Source organism: Haliotis asinina, chromosome 10 (assembly GCF_037392515.1).
Source record: "Haliotis asinina isolate JCU_RB_2024 chromosome 10, JCU_Hal_asi_v2, whole genome shotgun sequence".
Taxonomy (NCBI): Eukaryota; Metazoa; Mollusca; class Gastropoda; order Lepetellida; family Haliotidae; genus Haliotis; species Haliotis asinina.
In genome coordinates this window covers 45,016,393-45,036,614 of record NC_090289.1, presented here as the reverse complement: position 1 = coordinate 45,036,614, position 20,222 = coordinate 45,016,393, and the positions used below count along the sequence as shown (strand labels likewise).

General features: G+C 38.4%; 1 protein-coding gene across 1 annotated transcript; it reads right to left on the bottom strand.

Annotated features, from left to right (window-relative positions):
• Window positions 1-5,093: 5,093 nt before the first annotated feature.
• On the bottom strand, window positions 5,094-19,122 carry LOC137297656 (UPF0046 protein C25E10.12-like). Its single transcript, XM_067829559.1, has 6 exons — window positions 18,944-19,122; window positions 15,705-16,071; window positions 13,978-14,185; window positions 12,458-12,573; window positions 11,662-11,772; window positions 5,094-8,945 (listed from the first exon to the last, which is right to left on the bottom strand). The coding sequence occupies exons 2-6, from the start codon at window positions 16,057-16,059 to the stop codon at window positions 8,530-8,532; spliced, it is 1,206 nt and encodes a 401-aa protein (XP_067685660.1). The 5' UTR covers window positions 16,060-16,071; window positions 18,944-19,122; the 3' UTR covers window positions 5,094-8,529.
• Window positions 19,123-20,222: the final 1,100 nt, after the last annotated feature.

The following is a 20,222-nucleotide window of genomic DNA, read 5'->3' as shown; positions in this document are numbered from 1 at the left end:
TCTGAATTGATGGACAGTTTCATGTTAGTATTTTGATGTTTAGTAATGTTCAATTGGTCTTGTGTTCAATTGTCACGCACTGCAGCTGTGGATCGGGTAATGTGTCAGCCGAGATACAACTGAAGTCTCCATTGGAGGCACAATGTTTGCTTGCACAAGACAGGTCAGATAGTTGAACAAGTCAAAGTAAAAATATTGAATGGATATTTTTTAAAAAGTAATTGGATCCTTGGGTATATAATACAATATGAACAGGCTTCATTCCAGAAAGCCATGTTAACTTGAAGGTGATTGTTACTCCCATAGTTCAGCATAGACTGATAATTGTAGTGCGGAGATGTTTCATTAAAATGGCCTGAAAAGCTGGTATTGATCAGGTAATGTTGTTCAGCAAAAGAAACGAAAGTTTTGAAAAATGAAATTTCTTAAAAGTAAGCGTTCATGTTTGTGTCTTCTATCTAAAAACTTGATAAAGAGACAAGAGTTATGTTTCTTTTGCTGTTCAGTATATACTGACCCAGAAAATGCATCCAAAATTGTTTTGCTATGTGACGGATGAGGTTTAAGTATATCCATATTACGTTAATGATATTTGGTGCCGCCAAAGTGATTTTCAAAGACAAGAGATGAATGAATGAAGTAAAAACAACATACAAACAGATTTACATCAAGAATTCATTTGTTTAAATGTTCAGTTCGGTAGCCAGTGTGAGCGAAGGCACTCTATTTTATAAAGTAGTCAAAGATATAACTGTTGTTAGCATGTACATGTGAGGTAGTGTATGTTTAGAAATGATCAGTGCTTTGTATGAGGCCAGGGTCATTGCCATCTTGTTTGTTATTGTTATGTTTTGGGAGGGAGAGTGGGCAGTATATATTGGCGGACACTCTTGTCCTCCGCCCTCAACCTCAGAGGTGTCAACATGTCTTATGATAATTATTTCTTGAGCAATAGACGTACCTTCTCCATTTGTCGGTACGGCCAGAATCAGTGTCTGGTTATTTAATCAGATTTGTATGATGCATTTTTAAGACTTACTCCATGCGAGAGAGATGATTTATTTTAACACTTTTATGCTTAATTTATTGTTGCTGAATTTGTGACTGATATTGTCTTCATTACAAACAGGAAACTAATGGAAGCAGCAGACCACTTCCTTAACGTGTTCATGTGGAAACACTGAATTATGCTCCAATATTTTCCAACCAGACCCTCTGCGTGTTGTTCATCTAGATGTACATTTTCAGTTCTTGCTTCAATGTTATTGTATGGCTTTGTGATATGTCCAAATGTGCACAAGTGTTATTTATTTGTGATACTTCATTTTGCATAATACCAGATTTATGTCAGTCTGATGGCTTATTAACTTTTTGATAACTCTCTATATGCTTAACTAAAAGTTTGACTGTGAATTTACAGAATCAGAAGCTCCGTCACAAATATATTACTTGAAATATATTTATCATTCAAGAAATTTTTGCTAAAGGACATCATTTGTCTCTTCCATTGCTAAGCATAGGGCATGTTTGTAATAGATATATATATCAATATATATCGTATCTTTAGCCGTTAATAGCAATTGTTACATCAGTGTATGCCATAAGGCTTGTCTGACTGCCCGAGACGGGTTAGATTTCTGGCAGATGGTCTAAATTAACAGCTAGCCAGCATGACAAGCTGGTAACTCTTTTGATACATCTCAGAAAATTCACCATATCTTGGTATCGGGTCTGGTTAAATCTATTTTGGACTGGTAACATTTTGAAGTCACCCAAAATGATGTCTGGCTGGGTTTTTTGGCTTTATTTCATACACACAAGTATCAGCACAGGGCTGGTCAATTCTTAACATTGTACACCTGTTCATGGACAGGTAGTTCCATGTCCGTCAACCTCACTGGCTTTAGCTAATGTCAACACACATGTGAACACCTACTTGGGGAGAGGGGAGGGTTGAAGGACATTCTACTTCAGAGCAGTTTAGGAACAGGTGGTGTTGAATATGTCTCTGTGAATACTAGATTTATTTTGTGGACGTCAATATTCAATATTACTCTGTATTGAAGTTGTGTTTGATTAATTTTTTTATTCTAACTGGATTCCCATTCCTTAATTCTAGGTATGAAATATTATAGGAATTGGCAGAAATATAATAAGGGAGGGAACTCTTAAGAATGTAACCAGTCTTCGGTATTACAAAGTGATGTCAGTACATTAACAGATTCTCCAACTTTGTAATTTGGAGTTGAGATTTTGAAAGAATGGCATTTTCTTTATAGTCAAGTTCCACTGCAAAAATTCAAATTCTTCACTGACATGATATCTTTACTTATTTCAGTTACTGATAGGATTCTGTGACTTTGCCTCATGCAGTTTAATATTTGTAGTTTATGATCTGTTCAGTGTGCATGGGGACACAGCTGTATTGTCTTCCACAGGTTGCTGACAAGAGTTGTCTCCCTTATAGCCAGCATCCTATTATTTCATGTTTGAATCCCAGATCAGCTGTCATTAGGGTTTGTCAGCACCATATCCATGATCGTTGGTTTCAAAAAAAGCATGGATAACTTGGTCTTTCATTGCAGATTTATCTTGTATGCCTGGTATGACTGAAAGCATTTAAAATGGCATTATCCTAACTCTTACTTTATCAAAGTCAGTACATACTGTTCTGCAATTTATACAGGGTTCATGGTTGCTATTAGGTGCTGAATTGTTTGGGTTTTTCAGATTTAGCTGAAAATAGACATCCAAAGGTTTCAGAATGTCGCATAATATTTAAATGCATTATCAGACCTGACTAAATGGTAAAATGATATGGTAGTTATGCCATGAGATGTTATTATTAACTTATAAATGAACAAATTGTATTGTTGCTTAGTTGAAGAAAAACATTGGAAGTGTTTTGTTGAAATTTCAATTTTATTCATTAAATGTTTTGTTTGTTAGCAATGTTGACGGCATTAATTATATTAGACTAAAAGTGGATGGCGTTTTGAAGGTATTCACTTAGTGGTATTTTCTTATCAAGTATTTGTTGGTGTGTTCAAGATTACAGAGAGTTTACTTTATCGTAACACATCTATTATGATCAAATTGACAGGAAATATTTAGAGGTTAGATGTGATATTTGTGTTTGACCCCGAGATGCTGCTTTCAGCTGCTTGTGCTATTGTCTTTACTGTCAGTGCTATAGTTGTCACTGTGTGTTGTGCAGATTTAATTTAAGCTTGTTTGTTTAGAATCTCAGAATATTCTATGGTGTTCAATGTTGTGTGAAAAGTGCTTCAAAGGGAGACAACTACCCGTTTTTACTGACCCATCTCTCACAAGGCTTGCGAATGTCAAGATTGTGTTTATTGTGTCTGTGGTCAGATTCCAATGAGTTTGTGTTTGAGCATAGAGATATACACATATTTTATTTGTTGTTTTGTTGGACAATCTTTTTTTTTAATTGTACATAACCTTTTATCTCGAATGCTACACCAGTAGTTACAACTGACCCAGTTTTAATACTGATAAAAGTTGATTTCGTTTGTATATATTGATAATTGATATGATGTTTTGTACATAGTCAACCATTTTGTGCCATGTATGGATACAGAAGTATACTTATCTTAATGTTAAAAGTCCTCATGTGCTCAAAGCACACAACCGATGTCGTGTACAGAAAATTTGTATAATGTGATATCATGTTATTCAGTGTTTATTTACAGTCTTAATCACAGCTTAGTGAGAGTCATGTGACAAGGGTCATGTGACAGAATCAGATACCGAGGGAATCATCGTCTTGCATATATTTCTGTGACTTGTTTATCAATAACCATTGAGACAGTATGCCACGGAAGAACTGAATCTACTGACGCTATTGCCTGTCCCTTACAGGCTGACACTGCAATGATGGACAGATGTATTCCCATGTTTATCATACTCCCAATGTTCTGTATTAAACTTCAGTTTATTGTTCACACTCGGAGGTTCTGTCTTCTGTCTCGTATGTATAGGGTAATGTCCAAGTAACTCTCCATTTCTTAATAATAAGGGAGTGTTAAGAGGATGTTACCTTTCTTAAATTACATTTCAAAGTAATTAGATTCTGTTACCAATATTAAATGACAAAATGAAGTCTTTAATTTGAAACTGGTACACATTGCTCCATTCCTGAAGTGTAATGGAGCAAGCAGACAATGGAATGATGTCACAAATGTAATTTGATTGCAGTTGTAGCACAGTTGCCTAAAGTGCATCTGTGAAGAGTTGTGTCCCTTGAACATTCCACAACATTATGGGTGAAAACCTTGTTCACACTGCTTTGTTTCTTATGTGTATCAGCTCCATACTCATGGGGGTTTGCTGAAGCTACTTCCCAACCACATCCAGCTGACGTCAGTGTTTGCAATACTTTAATTTGCCAGTTGGCTATCAGGGCGTACTGCTGCCTGCAGGTGTTAAAATTTACAGGTCCAGGATGAAATCTACAGGCTCATTTTGTGAAAGTCAAACCAATAAAAACAAAAAAGATACAGTACACTGTTTCATACATCCTCAATATCTCCAGGGTGTATGTACCGATAAGTCTCCACTATACCCTGGACACATCTACGGCTCTGGCCGATAAATTTATTACCTCCCTAAGCTGGCTTTTTATCCATACAGGTGTCTACACTGATAAGTTAAGCGAACCAATCACAACTCACTTTCGCTTTTTAAATTATCTAACTAATTAAACTTAGCAACACAATCCATGCAGAGGTTCTCTGAAAGAGGTAAAAGCAGTTCTTGTTTAGATTTTTTGCAAGTTTCAGACCTATAAATTTGTCTGTATGATTTTCCAAAAAATCCGAGTCACACTGCGAGCAAACCTTCACAGTTATGACTGCTACCTTTGTTGACCACTGGCAAACTCAGTTGTGACCGCGGCCTAGCTGATTGGCTACTGTGAGAATGTGGAGCCAGCTAAGGGAGGTAACAAAATTATCGGGCTGACCCGTAGATGCGTCCAGGGTATAGTTGAGACTTACTGGAACGTATACCCTGGAGATATCGAGGATGAGTTTAACACTGCTTCTATAAAATCAATTAGCAAATCCTGTGGCACAGAGAGATGTTTTTATTTAAGAACTACAGTATTTCTATGCACCAAAGCACTGATATGCCATGGAGAAAACTAAGATATCGTAGCATGATGGACCATTGACAATTCTCGAACATGAATAAAGGAAAAACAACACACGGGAATGATTCAAGGTGTAAAAAATGAGATAATATTATACTAAGGGTACCAAGGCCTGTAGATATTTGAAACTGATGATCCGATACAATAACAACCGGTGCTGGGCTCCGGGCCGGCGATTATTTTGAACACTGCTGGCTGATGTTGTTATTTAACTGCTGCAAGCAACCTCAAAACCCCACTTGCAAAGACTTCATTCATCAAGTGGACAGCTTGTTGCCAGAGACTAAAGAATCCCTGCATATGTCATGACCAGGTTCAGCATCATGTGGATAAAACCTATACTCATCAGCTCCTGAGCTGGTGTGAGTGAGTGAGTTTAGTTTTATGCCAGTCTCAGCAATATTCCAGCAATATGGCAGCGGTCTGTAAGTAATCGAGTCTGCACCAGACAAGCCAGTGATCAACAGCATGAGCATCGATCTGTGCAAATGGGAACTGATGACGTGTCAACAAAGTCTGCGCATCTAACCACCCGATCCCGTTAGTCACCTCTACGACAAGCTTAGTCGCCTTTTATGGCAAGCATGGGTTGCTGAAGACCTATTCTACCCCAAATTTTCAGAGGACCTTGAGTTGGTGCACTGTGTCTGACTGGGGTATATATGTTGAAAAGGTAGCACCTTATATCAGCGAGTGGGGTTGTCATTGATTTTAAGGGGTGGGGGATGGGGTGTGTGAAACATTTTGTTAGCCCACCCACCCTGCCATAATTAATGAACAGTCATTCAGTGCAAAACTTCTGAATGGGATGTTAACTTCTGTTCCACCTCTTTGCAGAGGGGCTTATTCACTGCCAAATAAAGCTCACATGTAACATTCCTGGCAAAGGACAACAGAAACTGGCTCCACACACTATACCCAAGTGAAGAATCAAAGATCTTTTGCCCAAAAGGCTACCCCACCACTTCCCAAATTGACATCAAAATAATCTTCACAGATTGCACAATATGTCTTGCCTAAAATAATTTTGTGGTACCTAAATTTCATGTGGATTGTTTACTGTTGACATGTAAGGCTGTGGGGTGCCCTGATCATGCCAGAACTTCCAGACTTGATTCCCCATTTGGGTACAGTGTATGAAGTACCCGATCAGGATGTTGCTAAATATTTTTAAATGTGGCTTAAAATCTCACTCATTCACTATCTCACTCACTCACTCACTCCATGCACATCTAGTTGTGGAAGGCATGTTCTTTATAATGTTAGTACTACTGAACATGATGTATGAGACAATGATAAGACAAACCAGAAACAACAGTAAATTTTATGCTCATAACCCATCTCTTGCATTCAATAACCTTAAAATTGCAGCCACTGGTAAAATATCAATATTAAACACAAGAAATAAGAGCTATAAAATAAACTTTACCTGTGTTCAGAGTGTTTCCTGTGCATGGGTGCACTTTGAATGGGATGTTGGACGGGTTGTGTAATATGGTAAATATGGTAACATGGTAGTAAAATATCATGTCACTGACATTTCTCGTAGTAGTATAACAAATGGGAAGAAAAACATGTGGAAGTGCATCAGTGTTAAAGCAATGAGGGAAAAGCCTGTGGAGGCCCTTTTAGAATATTGTTCTGTGTACTGGACTACTTTTAACATTGCTGCACCACCACATTCTTTTCTCAACATCTTGTACTTGTGTAAATTTATCATTCAGGGAAACATCAGTATCTATTCCTGTGTCGCACACGAAAAATATCACACACTTCATTTCTCAAACACCGGCATTGTCAACACTGAATGAAACATGCAATGTAGTTCATACTGGAATACTAAGTATCTAGTACTTTACACAAAATTAGCATTCATGTTTTAAAACAACCAAAGCAATCACTGGTCACACAAAATTAGTTTTATGTTAATTCACATGGTTATTTGCACTTGACATGAATAATAAATGTATATGAATCAACATACATATATGTGTATATAAAATGTCCCACTATCACAGACAATGCATACATTAAAAAGAGTATCAAAAAGTATATGAAAATAACAGTTAACAAATATAAAACATGTTGATGGTATCAAAACGACTGTCTTCATAATTAATGCTTTCACTAAAATATGAAACAGTTATGGAATGGAAGTTCAAATCCTTATCAAAAGGAAATTACCCCAAAAGAGAACAAAACATGCTGATAATCTTTGTGGCACAATCAACAAACTCGAAAAGTTTTCAAGGTAAAGTTTCTTTAATTCTTTACGTTACCAACAACTGGTCAAGAGACATGGCAGTCACCATCAGAGAGAGGCTGAGTTTTGGTGTTGACCAGGCTCGACCAGTCTCAGAGTGTTTGGTTCCATAGGGTTAAGCTGCTGGGCTTCTGGGTCTGGTCCCACCTGGACTGGTTGGCTGGTCTTGCTCTGATCGGTGTTCAGCGCCCTTCTGTGCCTCTCGGCTGACTTCAATGTGGACACAGTTTATATAGGGATTTCTTGGCCAATTTGCACTACTTGGCGACCACTGCAAAACACATACTTCGTGCCTATTATGTTCATTTGTTGGTTGGATGACACAGTTAAGGTATTAATTCAGTCCGTAATAGTGTCATTACCGACCCTCAAATGGTTAAATTTGACTCTTAATAGCCTTTCCTGTTATCCCAGTTGGCAGGACTGTTCATGTGACCTTCTTGAATGCATATTCCTTTCAATGAGATGGTCAGCCACCGGTCAACCTCTGGTACACTGCCTATTGTGTTACATCTTACACTGATGGCCCATGGCCCAGGAAATGATAAATGTAAATGTAGAACACAACTGGTTCCCTTTTAAGTGAGTGAATCAGTATGAATGATGTTCCAGCAATATCCAGGCTTTTAAACCTTTCTAAATTTCCCACTAGACCACAGGACCAATGAGTGGACAATAAATAGAGGTCATTTCTGTACTTCACTGGTCCACAGGAGTGATTGTGAATGTAAAGCTGGTTCTCGTTTTCCCATGTACTTTGACTTGTGGGTATGGCTCACCTTTTAATCTAAAGACAATTTTAATCATTTAGATCGAGAAAAAATTCACTAGCCACCTGGACCTAAACTTATTACTTAGTGGTATGATGAAATTTACTAGTCTGCAAACACAGGACCAGTGTACATTTCGCACACTGATATCACAACAGCAGAAATGGGCTTCACACATTGTACCCATGTGGGAATCAAAACCCCATCCTTGGGCATGATGAGCCAACACTGTAACCACTATGACACTCAAACACATCAGTTTTCTCTTGATCTTGATGCATGTGTGCACATCACAATAATATAAATATTTTCCTGCAACATCACAATCTGACTTCTGTTGCCAAGGCATCCAGTCTCACTTGTGCTGGAATGGTATTCCATCTCACTTCTGCTGGCATGTTATCCCACCTCACATCAGTTGCCATGGTATCCCACGTCACGTCTTTATTGGTCTCCTGCCTAACGTCTGTTGCCATAGTGTCCCGCCTCACTTCTTTAGTGGTATCCCGTCTCACTTCTGCTGCCTTTCCTTCTGTCACCTCATGTATTTCTTCAGATTCATCAGGTGTGAACTGCATCACTGACTCAATAACTGACAGATCAACAAGTTCACTTTTGGAATGCCCTTTTGGTAATGGGAAGTCAAATATAATCGGGGCCTGGACTGGACGATACCCTTTCGTACACATTGCTGCATTGACGAACACTGTTTGCCCATCTGTGTACATTCCATACCCTACAAAAGAGAATAGGTCCACAACACTTTGCTGAAGGAATCAGATGTTTTAGGTATAAAATAGTTGTAATATTTTGCATTGGAACTAACAAAAAGACTGCCATGAAACTGGAATCATGCTGTAACTATAATCAAGTCAAAAAAGAAACTTCACAAAATCTAATTTTTAAAAATAATGAATAGTTTTTCTCTGATGATACGTCTATGTATCCGAATTGAGATCCCTATCTTTCGACTCTAAACGCTAGCAAAACCCACTCAAACCCATCCATTTGTCGTGCAAATGATGTTCGTGCAAAATCAGGTTTTGCACTTGCAGTCAATCATGTGATCTTTGCATCGAAGTTTTCTTGATTTGCACATGTTTGCATTGGCCTCATGAATTGGAAAAAACACTTTTAAACCACGGTTCTAACTGTACTTTAAATGTCATGACTGTCAAATGTGCAACGCCAGGGGAAGAATAAACTCCTTGAAAAGCCGCTGAACATATGTCTCGGATCATTACGTTACCAGTGTAGCCAATATGGTGGCAGCAAAGTATTAAAGATTGAGCCCAGTTTATTTTCAACAGCTGATTAAGCTCGCTGAATGTTGTAACAACTGAAATCCTACATGAAGAAGATAGGTTAACTATCTTGTCACTTCAGTTTCAGACAAATAATTGGTATTAGTGTTTGTATTAGCACAGTAGATTTGTAGTAAAGTTTCACGTCGGTATATCATAGCTCACAGGCTTCTATTCTCAATTCACCACGAATTATGCCCATAAAAACCTCTTCTACACATTCGTTTAATTTTTAGAAGGAAAACATACCTTTAGTTAAAAGGTATTTGCAAGGAATAGTGACAGTATTATCACTTTAAAAAATGTTGTGGTGTAATTGAGGTGTGTGAAAAATATGACATTTCGCCGATCTTTTCTGATCTGCCATTGAAATGCTACACACCGTGTTTCTAGTTATTTCCTCAAAAACATCTTTCACATACACCTTTAATTCACATGAGGGGAATATACTGTCAGGTGAAATGTATTTGCAAGTGATAGTGATAGTTTCATAATCTCAAAAAGAATGTTAAGGTGTATTTGAGGTGTGTGAAAACTATGACATATCGCTGATCTGATCTGATTGGCCATTGATGCTTGAGGGTTATAGTTCCATAACTTCTTTCTTTCTTGTTGATATTATTTGACAAAACTGGAAAGGTGTTTTAGAAAGTTTTGTGACAGTTTTACACTTTGTTTTTGAGGGCAGTGTGACAGTGTCAGTTAACATTTTGTTATTGCCCATTCCATTCCCCACATGCAATAAGATATCTGAATTAATTATTAATGTAAACAAAAATGTCTCGAAGTAGATTTTTTTTAAAAGGACAGCTGATGTTAACACGTGTTCTCGCAATACTTTTGCGTTCCTTCACATGTTTTGGGAGGGAAGGCCGCGGTGTATCATTTATTCTTTCACTCATTCACATATGTACATCTTTCTTTTATTTTTTCTTTATTTCTTCATTCCTTCCTTCCATTCATTCCTTCATTTCCTCATTCATTCACATAAATATTGCTCTTAATTCTTACTATAATTCATTCATTCATTCATTGTAAAATTCCAACTGATACAATAAACTGGCTGAAGTTGTATTAAACACAACTGAAATTGCACTGGGAATGAGCCAAGTCACTGTGTGTTAACGTTAACGTTTTGAGGCATGATGAGGCACACGTTAATTAGTACAAATGGTAAAGAAAGCAAACGAGTGACCTATCCCTGTTGTAGAGTATCCCTGGCAACATGAATGTGCCGTTGGCATGTTGCAAGTGGGAAGATCAGTTATTGTAAACCAATAGTGAGTGTTTCCTGCAATCTGACTGGTTAATTACCCTTGTCAAATAGTATTCAACATTCATGAAACTGATGGCCTAATAACCGCACTTGAATACATTTACACTAATATGGCACTAAATTCGCTGCATGAATTCGCATAATGGAAGCTAATTTGTGGGATCCTGATCGCAAGAGCAATGGGATGCAGCCGTCGTACTGTGTATGACTTGCGAGGTCATCTACAACAAACTTTTTTGACTCAGTATATTTTGGGGCAAGTCCTTGCACTCAGGACCATGACAAACAAGGACATGGACATCAATATCACAATACGTCCATATGTACGTATATGCCCTTGACATATATGCCCAGTCATACCTTCAAATATATGCCCAGTCGTACCTTCATGTATATTCCCTGACATGCCTACAAGTGTATTCCCAGTCATTAATTCCTCTATATGGACAGTCATACTTTCATATATATGCACAGTCATACCTTCAAATATATGCCTAGTCATATCTTCATGCATATGCCCAATCATACCTTCATGTACATATAAGCCCAGTCATACCTTCATAGATATGCCTAGTCATACCTTCATGTACATATATGCCCAGTCATACCTTCAAATATATGCCCAGTCATACCTTCATGTATATTCCCTGACATGCCTGCAAGTGTATTCCCAGTCATTAATTCCTCTATATGAACAGTCATACTTTCATGTATATGTCCAGTCATACCTTCATATATATGCACAGTCATACCTTCAAATATATGCCCAGTCATATCTTCATACATATGCCTAGTTACACCTTCATGTACATGCCCAGTCATACCTTCATGTACATGCCCAGTCATACTTACATACATATCCCTAGTCATACCTTCATGTACATGCCCATATACATGGAACTTTGGCCGCACTCGGTTCCGCACAGTATTAAGTAGTTCAACACAGCCAACACTGCGTCCATTGTGAAGTGTATCTCCATAGCCTGCAGACAGAGCGTATTACTGCAAGCAAACTAAATATGTACTGCCAAAGTTGAAGAATGAACTCATTCTCCCACAAGGAAATGAGACCTATATGCACAAGGTGCAACTCTAAGTATTAACCTTGTTGCACCAGACAAAACAGGTATCACCTGCTGCTCAATGAGAAACAACATACTACGGGAAAACAATAAGGGATCACAAGAAAGGACAAGTGTATTTTTAATTTTTTTCCAGTTTTCTTCACAAGCTTTGTATCACATAGACTTTTTCTAGAAAATAAAACATTTGAGTATCTTGCTCGGGAAGAGGTTCTAGTTTTCACGATGCATCCAGAATTTACCGAGGTCTTTCGAACGATCACTTTTGAAACAAGGTCGCTGATTGCACTACTAAATCTGATTGCCTCCAATCAGAACACTTGAACACTCGCACCATGAAAGGGTCGTATTAGAACAGAGGTTACGTAGGAAGATGTGACAAGTAACCACTGTGGGAAGAGAATGGGGTACTGTGAGTGAAGCCAATTTCTGGTGAACCCTGCCATGATATTGCTGGAACATTGCTAAAAGCAAATAAAACTGGAAAAGGACCAAAGACCTGGGTTCGATTCCTGACATAGGTATTGCTGGAACATTGCTAAAAGCAGCGTAAAACTAAACTGACTGACTCACTCAGTGTACTCACCAACAGGGGGTCCATGTGTCATTAGAATGTCAGTATCCTCAGGAATGAGATCCCAGCGCCTTAATAACGGCATACCACGTTGAAGAGTGAAGGCATCACTATGACAGACTGGGACCCTGGCATCAAAGGAAGAACATTCACTTCAGTCATCTCTATCATGTCTATTTTCTGATGGGTTGTGGGTTATCCTAGCGGTTAAAGTGTTTGCTTGTCACCCTGAAGACCCAGGTTTGATTCTCCAAATGGGTTATAAGGTGGGAAGCCCATTTCTGGTGTCCTGTATGGTGATATTGCCAGTCTAAGTAAGCTTAGTCTCAGTGTATTTTGTTACACTCCACCACTGAGTCTAACGAAACCTAGTAGAAGGTCACGTCAGGTAACATCTGAGCGACCAATGACCATCCAATCAAACGTGAGACGGTTAAACAGATTTAACCAATCAGACAACGGCTACTATTTCAGGATCAGAGGGACTTTCAAAATATTCAGGTCACTGACACAGATCTCTCCACAAACAAAAATCTGCATATAACACAATTATTTGACCTGCAGTATATGGGATTTGGGGTTTCTGTTGACATGGTTACCATTAGCTAATATTTCCACAAGATGACATTCTTGAATATTGCGAAAAAAACCCATTTTCAGCGACTGTTTACTCACCGTTATCATGGTTGTACGTAGGCCTTATGCATCACCCGGAAGAGGCGTACGGTAAATAGCATTCGGAATTGTTCGGGTACGAACCTTTTCGAGACAAAAAAGTTCAAAAGGTATGTGCGAATGTCCACTTTGGCGATTTGGTAAGCTGTGTTCTGATTGGTCAATCTCAAAGATTACCTGACGTGACCTCCCATAAGGTTTTGTTAGACTCTGTGGTGGAGTGTAACAAAAAGTACTGAGGATAAGTTTACATGGACTGGTGATATTGCTGGAATATTGCTAAAAGCGGAGTAACACTAAATTCACTCTATTTTCTTCTACAGTGATGTACTATAATACTAGAAGCTGGAAGAGACTAGCTAACCAATACAGTCATTTACAGGCACAGACACGAATCAGAAGAATAATATTCTTAAAAAGACCAAATCCTTTCCATACTTTTAAATATCTGCTGAAGACAGAGCTGAAGACCTGGTTCGATTCTACACATGGGTACAATGTGTGAATCCATGTGATGTCCCCTGCCACAATATTGTTGGAAAGTGTTAAAAGTGGCACAAAACATCCTCCCTCACTTGCTTCAGCGTGATGAATGTATGCTTTAAACATTAGGCTCCCCAACCATTCCCTTATACAGTGGAAGCTGTCTAATCCGGCACTCATTTGGACAGAGGAAATAATCCGCTTTAGGTAATGTGCTGGATTGCAGAGCTGATGATAAATGTACAAGCCACGGAAGGGACGCCTATTTTATGCGGGTGTTGACAACTTGCTGGATTAGACAGATGCCGGTTTTGTCAGCTTCCACTGTACGTAGAGTACAACAAACATGAACAAGTATTCTTATGGCATCTCACCACGGTGCACCATATATTTTGATCCCATACACTTCCACCATAGCATCCTGGAGGTAGGTGAAGTTGGTCAGCATATCACGATTCTCCTGAAGGGTTTCCTGGGAATTCATGACTGGCTGCCCCCAAAAAGACGTCTGCTTCCGTACTGGTTCCAGACAGCTGTCATGGTTACCTGCAATAAGGAGCTTCACCTTGTGGGGAAGGGATCCTGAAACAAACAATGTTTCAGTGTGTGAGTTTAGTTTTAAGCCGCCTTTAACAATATTCCAGCAATATCATACCGGAGAACACCAGAAATGACTTCAGATATTGTGCTCACATGGGGAATAGAACCTTGGTCTTAGGCGTGACGAGCAAATGTGTCAGTTACCCCAATACTTATGTGAAAATGCAATTCGTATTAAGTCTGCTGCATACAGGTACTTTGAATTTTTGTAAATACTCAATAAATTGACCTTGCATACATACATATAAAAGTGTTGAAACTTAGCTTGCGTACCTGTGATTACATAAAATAACTAAGATATTGGAGAGGTTCTATTTCAGTTTCTGAAATTGGCAATTTGTTTTCTTATCATTTCACATCTTACAATTCAAATAAAGATAACAAACATGCAAACCAACATTTAAACTTTATCATATTTTTACATATTTAGGAAAATGGTAAAATCCACAAATTAGTTTGAGTGAGGTGGGTACAATTCATTTGCTTACTCAAAGGAAAATTGGGACACCAAACTGAGATCAACACAGCTAAGTATATAACTCAAGGATCAAAAATGATATCTGTAGCTTTGATACTGGCTGAATGGTTTCCTTTTATTAAGTTCCAGGGTGATATAACTCTGATTCATTCAACACTGACACACAACACAACTGTGTTGTGTTGATCTGCTTGTTTGCTATTAATGCTGCACACATCAATATTCCAGCTATATAGTGACGGTCTGTAAATATTTGAGTCTGGACCAGACAATCCAGTGATCAACAGCACCAGGATTGTTCTATGCAATTGGGATACAATGGAATGTGTCACTGGGTTGCTGAAGACCAATTCTGATTGGGATCTTCATGGGTAAGAGAAAAGAAGTGAGGAGGAAGCGCCTAAAAAATGGAAAATCTAGACTTGCTTCATTCAGATTTTTGTATTTCTGCAAGGGATGGATGGAATGGAAAAGCAGTATGGTTCCGAGACTGTGAGACAGACTATATGACTGCCTACCTATTAAGATTCTTACACACTGCATCCATACACATGTATTGGTTGAAAATGTTAACTTCACCACTGCTGTTTCCATGGTTACACAAAGTGATTTTAGTGCTAAGATTATCAGAACTTGAACACCTTAAAATGGGCATAAAACATTGCTCTGAGAACACTTTGTGGAACACTTCAGTGGTCACTCAGTGTGCTGTCATGTACTAAGCAACCTCAGTAATCGTAATTCCCATAAATAGAGACTTTGTTGTGTTCGGTTCATGTTTAGACTAACATTTACACACTGAAAACATATAAATTGATAACAACAAACAATTCCTTATACAAATGTATACTGAAAATGATCCCCACTGAGAAGGGAGATACTCAACCTGGGGAAAATTAAATGTGCTTCGATTTCATTTAGACTTTAGCACGGTAAAAGAGGCTAGACAGAGGGGCAAAAATGCAGTTCAGAGACCTACGTTGAGCCAGACTGTTGCTCAGCAGCTCCAGGACCTCAACTTACCATAATGCTGGTTGAATGTGTACAATTCACCCCTGCTGCCATACATGGTGAAGTCTCCAACATGCAACAACACATCACCAGGTGGGATCATAGAAGACAGATCTGTGTGCCTCTCCTCATGTCTCATGTGGGTATCACCGATACAAACAAATCGAACAAAGTCTTTCCTGACTGGAGGGTAGGGATACAGTTGCCTCAGCTTTTCAACTCTGTACTCAGTTCTGAGCTGTTTCCAAACTTTTGTTGGTGTGTGTGTCAACGGATGAACCTGTATTGAGCCCAGTGTTGTCTTGTGTGTCAACTCATTTTTATCGCATTCCGGTGTAAACATCATCTGCTTGATTTTTTTTATCATGTTGACAGGTCACTGAAAAGATTTGTACAATTACAATCTACTTCCTTGGCCTGGCTTCGCAAAACTCTCTTAGTGCCAAAACAGTCATAAGTTAATGTTAAAGGGGCACTGATGCGGAGCGAATAATGTTTCTCGCCAACGGTCTAATTACGAAACCAAACCGCAAATTGGTCAGCGCCCGCTCCTTCCACCATGACGGACAAAGGAACTGGGCTCCTGTCCATATTAGCAGAATTTCTTCACCTAAACAGTCAGCCCATCATATGCCATTTCTTTAAAAATATCCATGGTATTCCTTGTCTGATCGTAACCAAATATCCCAGCAGTGTAGTTCTTTTCGGATGCTTGGATGGTATAGTTACTGATCCAATTTGATCCTATTTCTGTGTTTTTAACCTCGATATTTAATCATGTTACATGAAAATATGATGTCTACAGGCACGTAGCAAGCCATTTGTTTCAGTACGGAAGATTGCAAAGCTTTATATTTAGGTAGTTTTGAGTGTTGGTTCCGCTGTGATAGCAAATATCATACGTAAATTTTGGTAGCTATGGTAGCTACAATGGTTTATTATTTATGATAATAAAACACACAGTTGATTTATTTGAATTCGTAAACAAAAAACGATGACTTTGCCTTTGGTAGAGAAATCTGAAAATTTTCTTACGTTAAAAACACCTTATTTCACCTATTTACCCAAGTACACAGCAAATGCCTGTATGTATTCCTTATGTAACGAAATTCTGTTGGTATCCTCAAAACAGTTTCGGGCCATAAGTGTTTTCAGGCTGCATGCGACACAGAGATTACATCTTCCTTGCTGTAACTCGCGTTTGATGCTGTAAACCTACACATGTTATTTGTCATCATTCTCTGGATGGTCAATTAATGAATTTATAACAGGTATAATTAATAGTAACACCACTTCGGTTACTCAACAAAGGTTCCCATTTGGCATTTCTCCTGTCTGCAGTAAATACTCAACATTATAAATTAAGGTCTGTAATGGCAAATGTATTGTATGTTATGTAATATGTGCATGTAAGTGATGCATGAGGGTTTATCAGCTGAGTTACAAAAACAAACATTGATCAAAGGATTAACCAATAACACACTGATTGATTAATTACTTTTATCTTCTAGCGGATTTGTCAAAAGGCAGTGTGTGTAGATGACTACACCCTGTCGTAAAGTGTGAGTGCAAAAACAACATTCTCCCTTCAAAGAATTAACCACCCTTGCGTTGATTGATTGATTGCTCATTATTGGTTAACTAACTTACTTAGAATAGTGGACATCATACAATTAGTTTGCCAGGTGTGCTATCTTGGGAGACCAATGAGAGGTTTATCAGGTTTTCACCAACGAAAGACGTGAAACGATGTGTTACTTTTTCACAAATGAGACAGTTGTAAGACATGCGACACAGAGCAGGATTATTTACCAGCTGCAGATGAATGGAATACGATTTCTTTTACGTGGATATTGATGGATACATTCCTGAACAAGGTAGTAGCCTGACATTGTTGCTATAAAATTAGTCTGTTTTACATTCATTATTTGCAGTTTGTTTTAATTTATTTCTTGTAGCATTCAGCAGAATCTGTATGACAGAAAACACACACTAGATCGCGTATGTGTGTGAAATAGGATCCACATTGGCAATCTATACAATGTATAAATGTTGCTGTTATGTTAGAAATTTACTATGGATATAAGCAGATCACGTGTTCTTTTATTAATTTTCAAAATCATACAAATATCACAATAAACTAATTAGGGTTATGAGACAAAATATAGAGACGTACATTGGCGTCGTTATTTTTCCGTCCTAATAGTTTTTTACCATTTCTACCACTGGCAGATGATTAACCTTCAAAGTGTTTCATTTGTTTTCATAATACATTTGTAATGAAGTAAAAATGACTTCACCTAAGTTGATCTGTCAATAATTAAACTATCAATTGCGCTTACTGACTGCGCAGCAGAGGTCACAAACCAGTCACGAATTCTGGGATATCATCCGGGTACTCACGGGAGAAAAGCAATAACAAAAGTTTACACCAGTCCACGGAAACTGCTCCGCATCAGTGCCCCTTTAATGTATGGCACTTATGACTATCTTACTGCTAAGAGAGCTTAAAATATCCAGGCCCACGATAGGAGCTTCAGCTAGTTATTTCTCCAGTCCCTCGTGTCTTTGTGAAGATTAAGGATTTAAAAAATATCTAAAAGTATAGAGATGACTCCCCACTCGAAATGCTTCACAGTAATATAAATCATGACGACAAGGATGGACAGTTCAGTATACCCCATCCACCTGCTACCATCGCATGCAATCAGCTATGAGTTCCATTTGCAGCCTTCACTTGAAATCTGAAGGTTAGGGTTAGGGTGAGGGTAAGGTCCTGACATCTGAATCTTTTTAGAAAGCTTTTTATTCCCTCAAACATCTGAATCCCCTTTAAACAAAAAATATGCAAGCACCCTTTATATATATATATATATAATAAACAAACACAAATAAACGGAAAAATAACCTAATCTCAGGCAAAGGATGATAAAAAAGGGGAATTGTGATTACGGTGGAAATCTTTTAGAAGCATGTACAATGTGACATTTACGTTTAAGTTGTGTGTCTCCCTTGCAAGATATATGACACCGTCGCGTTCGCGTTGTGGGATAGACTTCATGATGTGCAATATATTTTAGAGGTGCTTCAAACAATTGCGTATCTTCAAATATTACATTACATGTTTCTGCCTAGTGATAAGCGTGAATTTAAAATCACCTGTATACGCTCAGACTTATTATTTAACAAACATAAAGAAATAAACAATTCTCAGATCCAACACCTCACATTACTTTTACTTTTGAGCCTACCTGAATTATCTATTTTCCTTCCGTGTAACCACTGTCAACAGGTCTTGCCTTGTTCTTGACTGCATATGGCATTGTATAATTGACACTCTTCGAAATATCTTTGGTGGGTTAAAGTCGTTTCCCTTGATGAAGCCTGGCGTGCGTCATACTCCTCGGCCCAGTATGTTGACAATACAAGTGTTTTGAAACTATGTGGTTGGAAATGACAAGCCGGAAACAGCCTGTGTGTATTAATAGCTATGCCTCATACAAAGGGGCGCAACTCTGGAAATCGAATGAGGACTTCGTCTGCATGGTTACCAAATGGTGTGCATGGCTTTCGATTATCAGTGAAAGGCCAGGGCATTTCTTTAAGTTGTTGTAAGTGGACGAAGATTGAGTTTATGACTGGGGTAACTGACTTGTATCATGCATGCATGGGGTGTTTTCTTACCGCCATATTCGGCGGGAAAGGTCTCTTGCCTTTGACCATAGAACTTGAGAAAGACCCAGTTCTATGCTGTGACGTATAGTAATAGTGCTGTCTACGTCATCGGCGGTCTAAGATATATTCAGGGCGTCACTTGGATGTCAAACAGCGAATTTTCAACATGTCGGATGACTGGAATGGGAATTCGACGATGTATGAGTTGATTCCGAGTTTTACTGTGTATTAATTTTGTAACATCTTAAAAAAATAATGTTTGCATAGTTATAAATTGATCATGAGTTGGAGTCACGCATAAAGAAACATGGCGTTGTTGCTAGTTATTTCAGTGGTGTTATCTGTAATGGCGGTGAAATAAAGTTGATATATATGTATGCAGTATTACGTCTTTGTGGTCATTTCTTTGATCCGGGTATAGGTCTCGCAGTCTTCCAACCCAGTCCTCCCTGCAATGTTAAAAGCCCTAAATGAAATAGGTCCAGATTTCCTCAGGTTCAACATAGATCTCCCGTCTCACTGGGGCTCCTTTTCAATTTAAATGGCTTTATTGTTTACTATGAAAATTGTATTTACACATTCACAAACCAGTCTACTGCGAAAGTTGCTGACAGCTTATTTTTACTGACAATGAGGCATTATAAACGTCATTCGACAAACTGGAAGATCACCTTGAACAGCACCTTGAACCATACCAAGTTCAACTTGAAGCTATGAAGTTCAGTGACGTCATAGACCGGGTAGGACTGGCATCAGTCCTGAACACAGACACTGCATGTGTTAACCCTGTAGGTGCCAAACATGACAACCATTGATCACGCTCCTCGTCCCTTTATTGCTAAATTTGCTGTATTT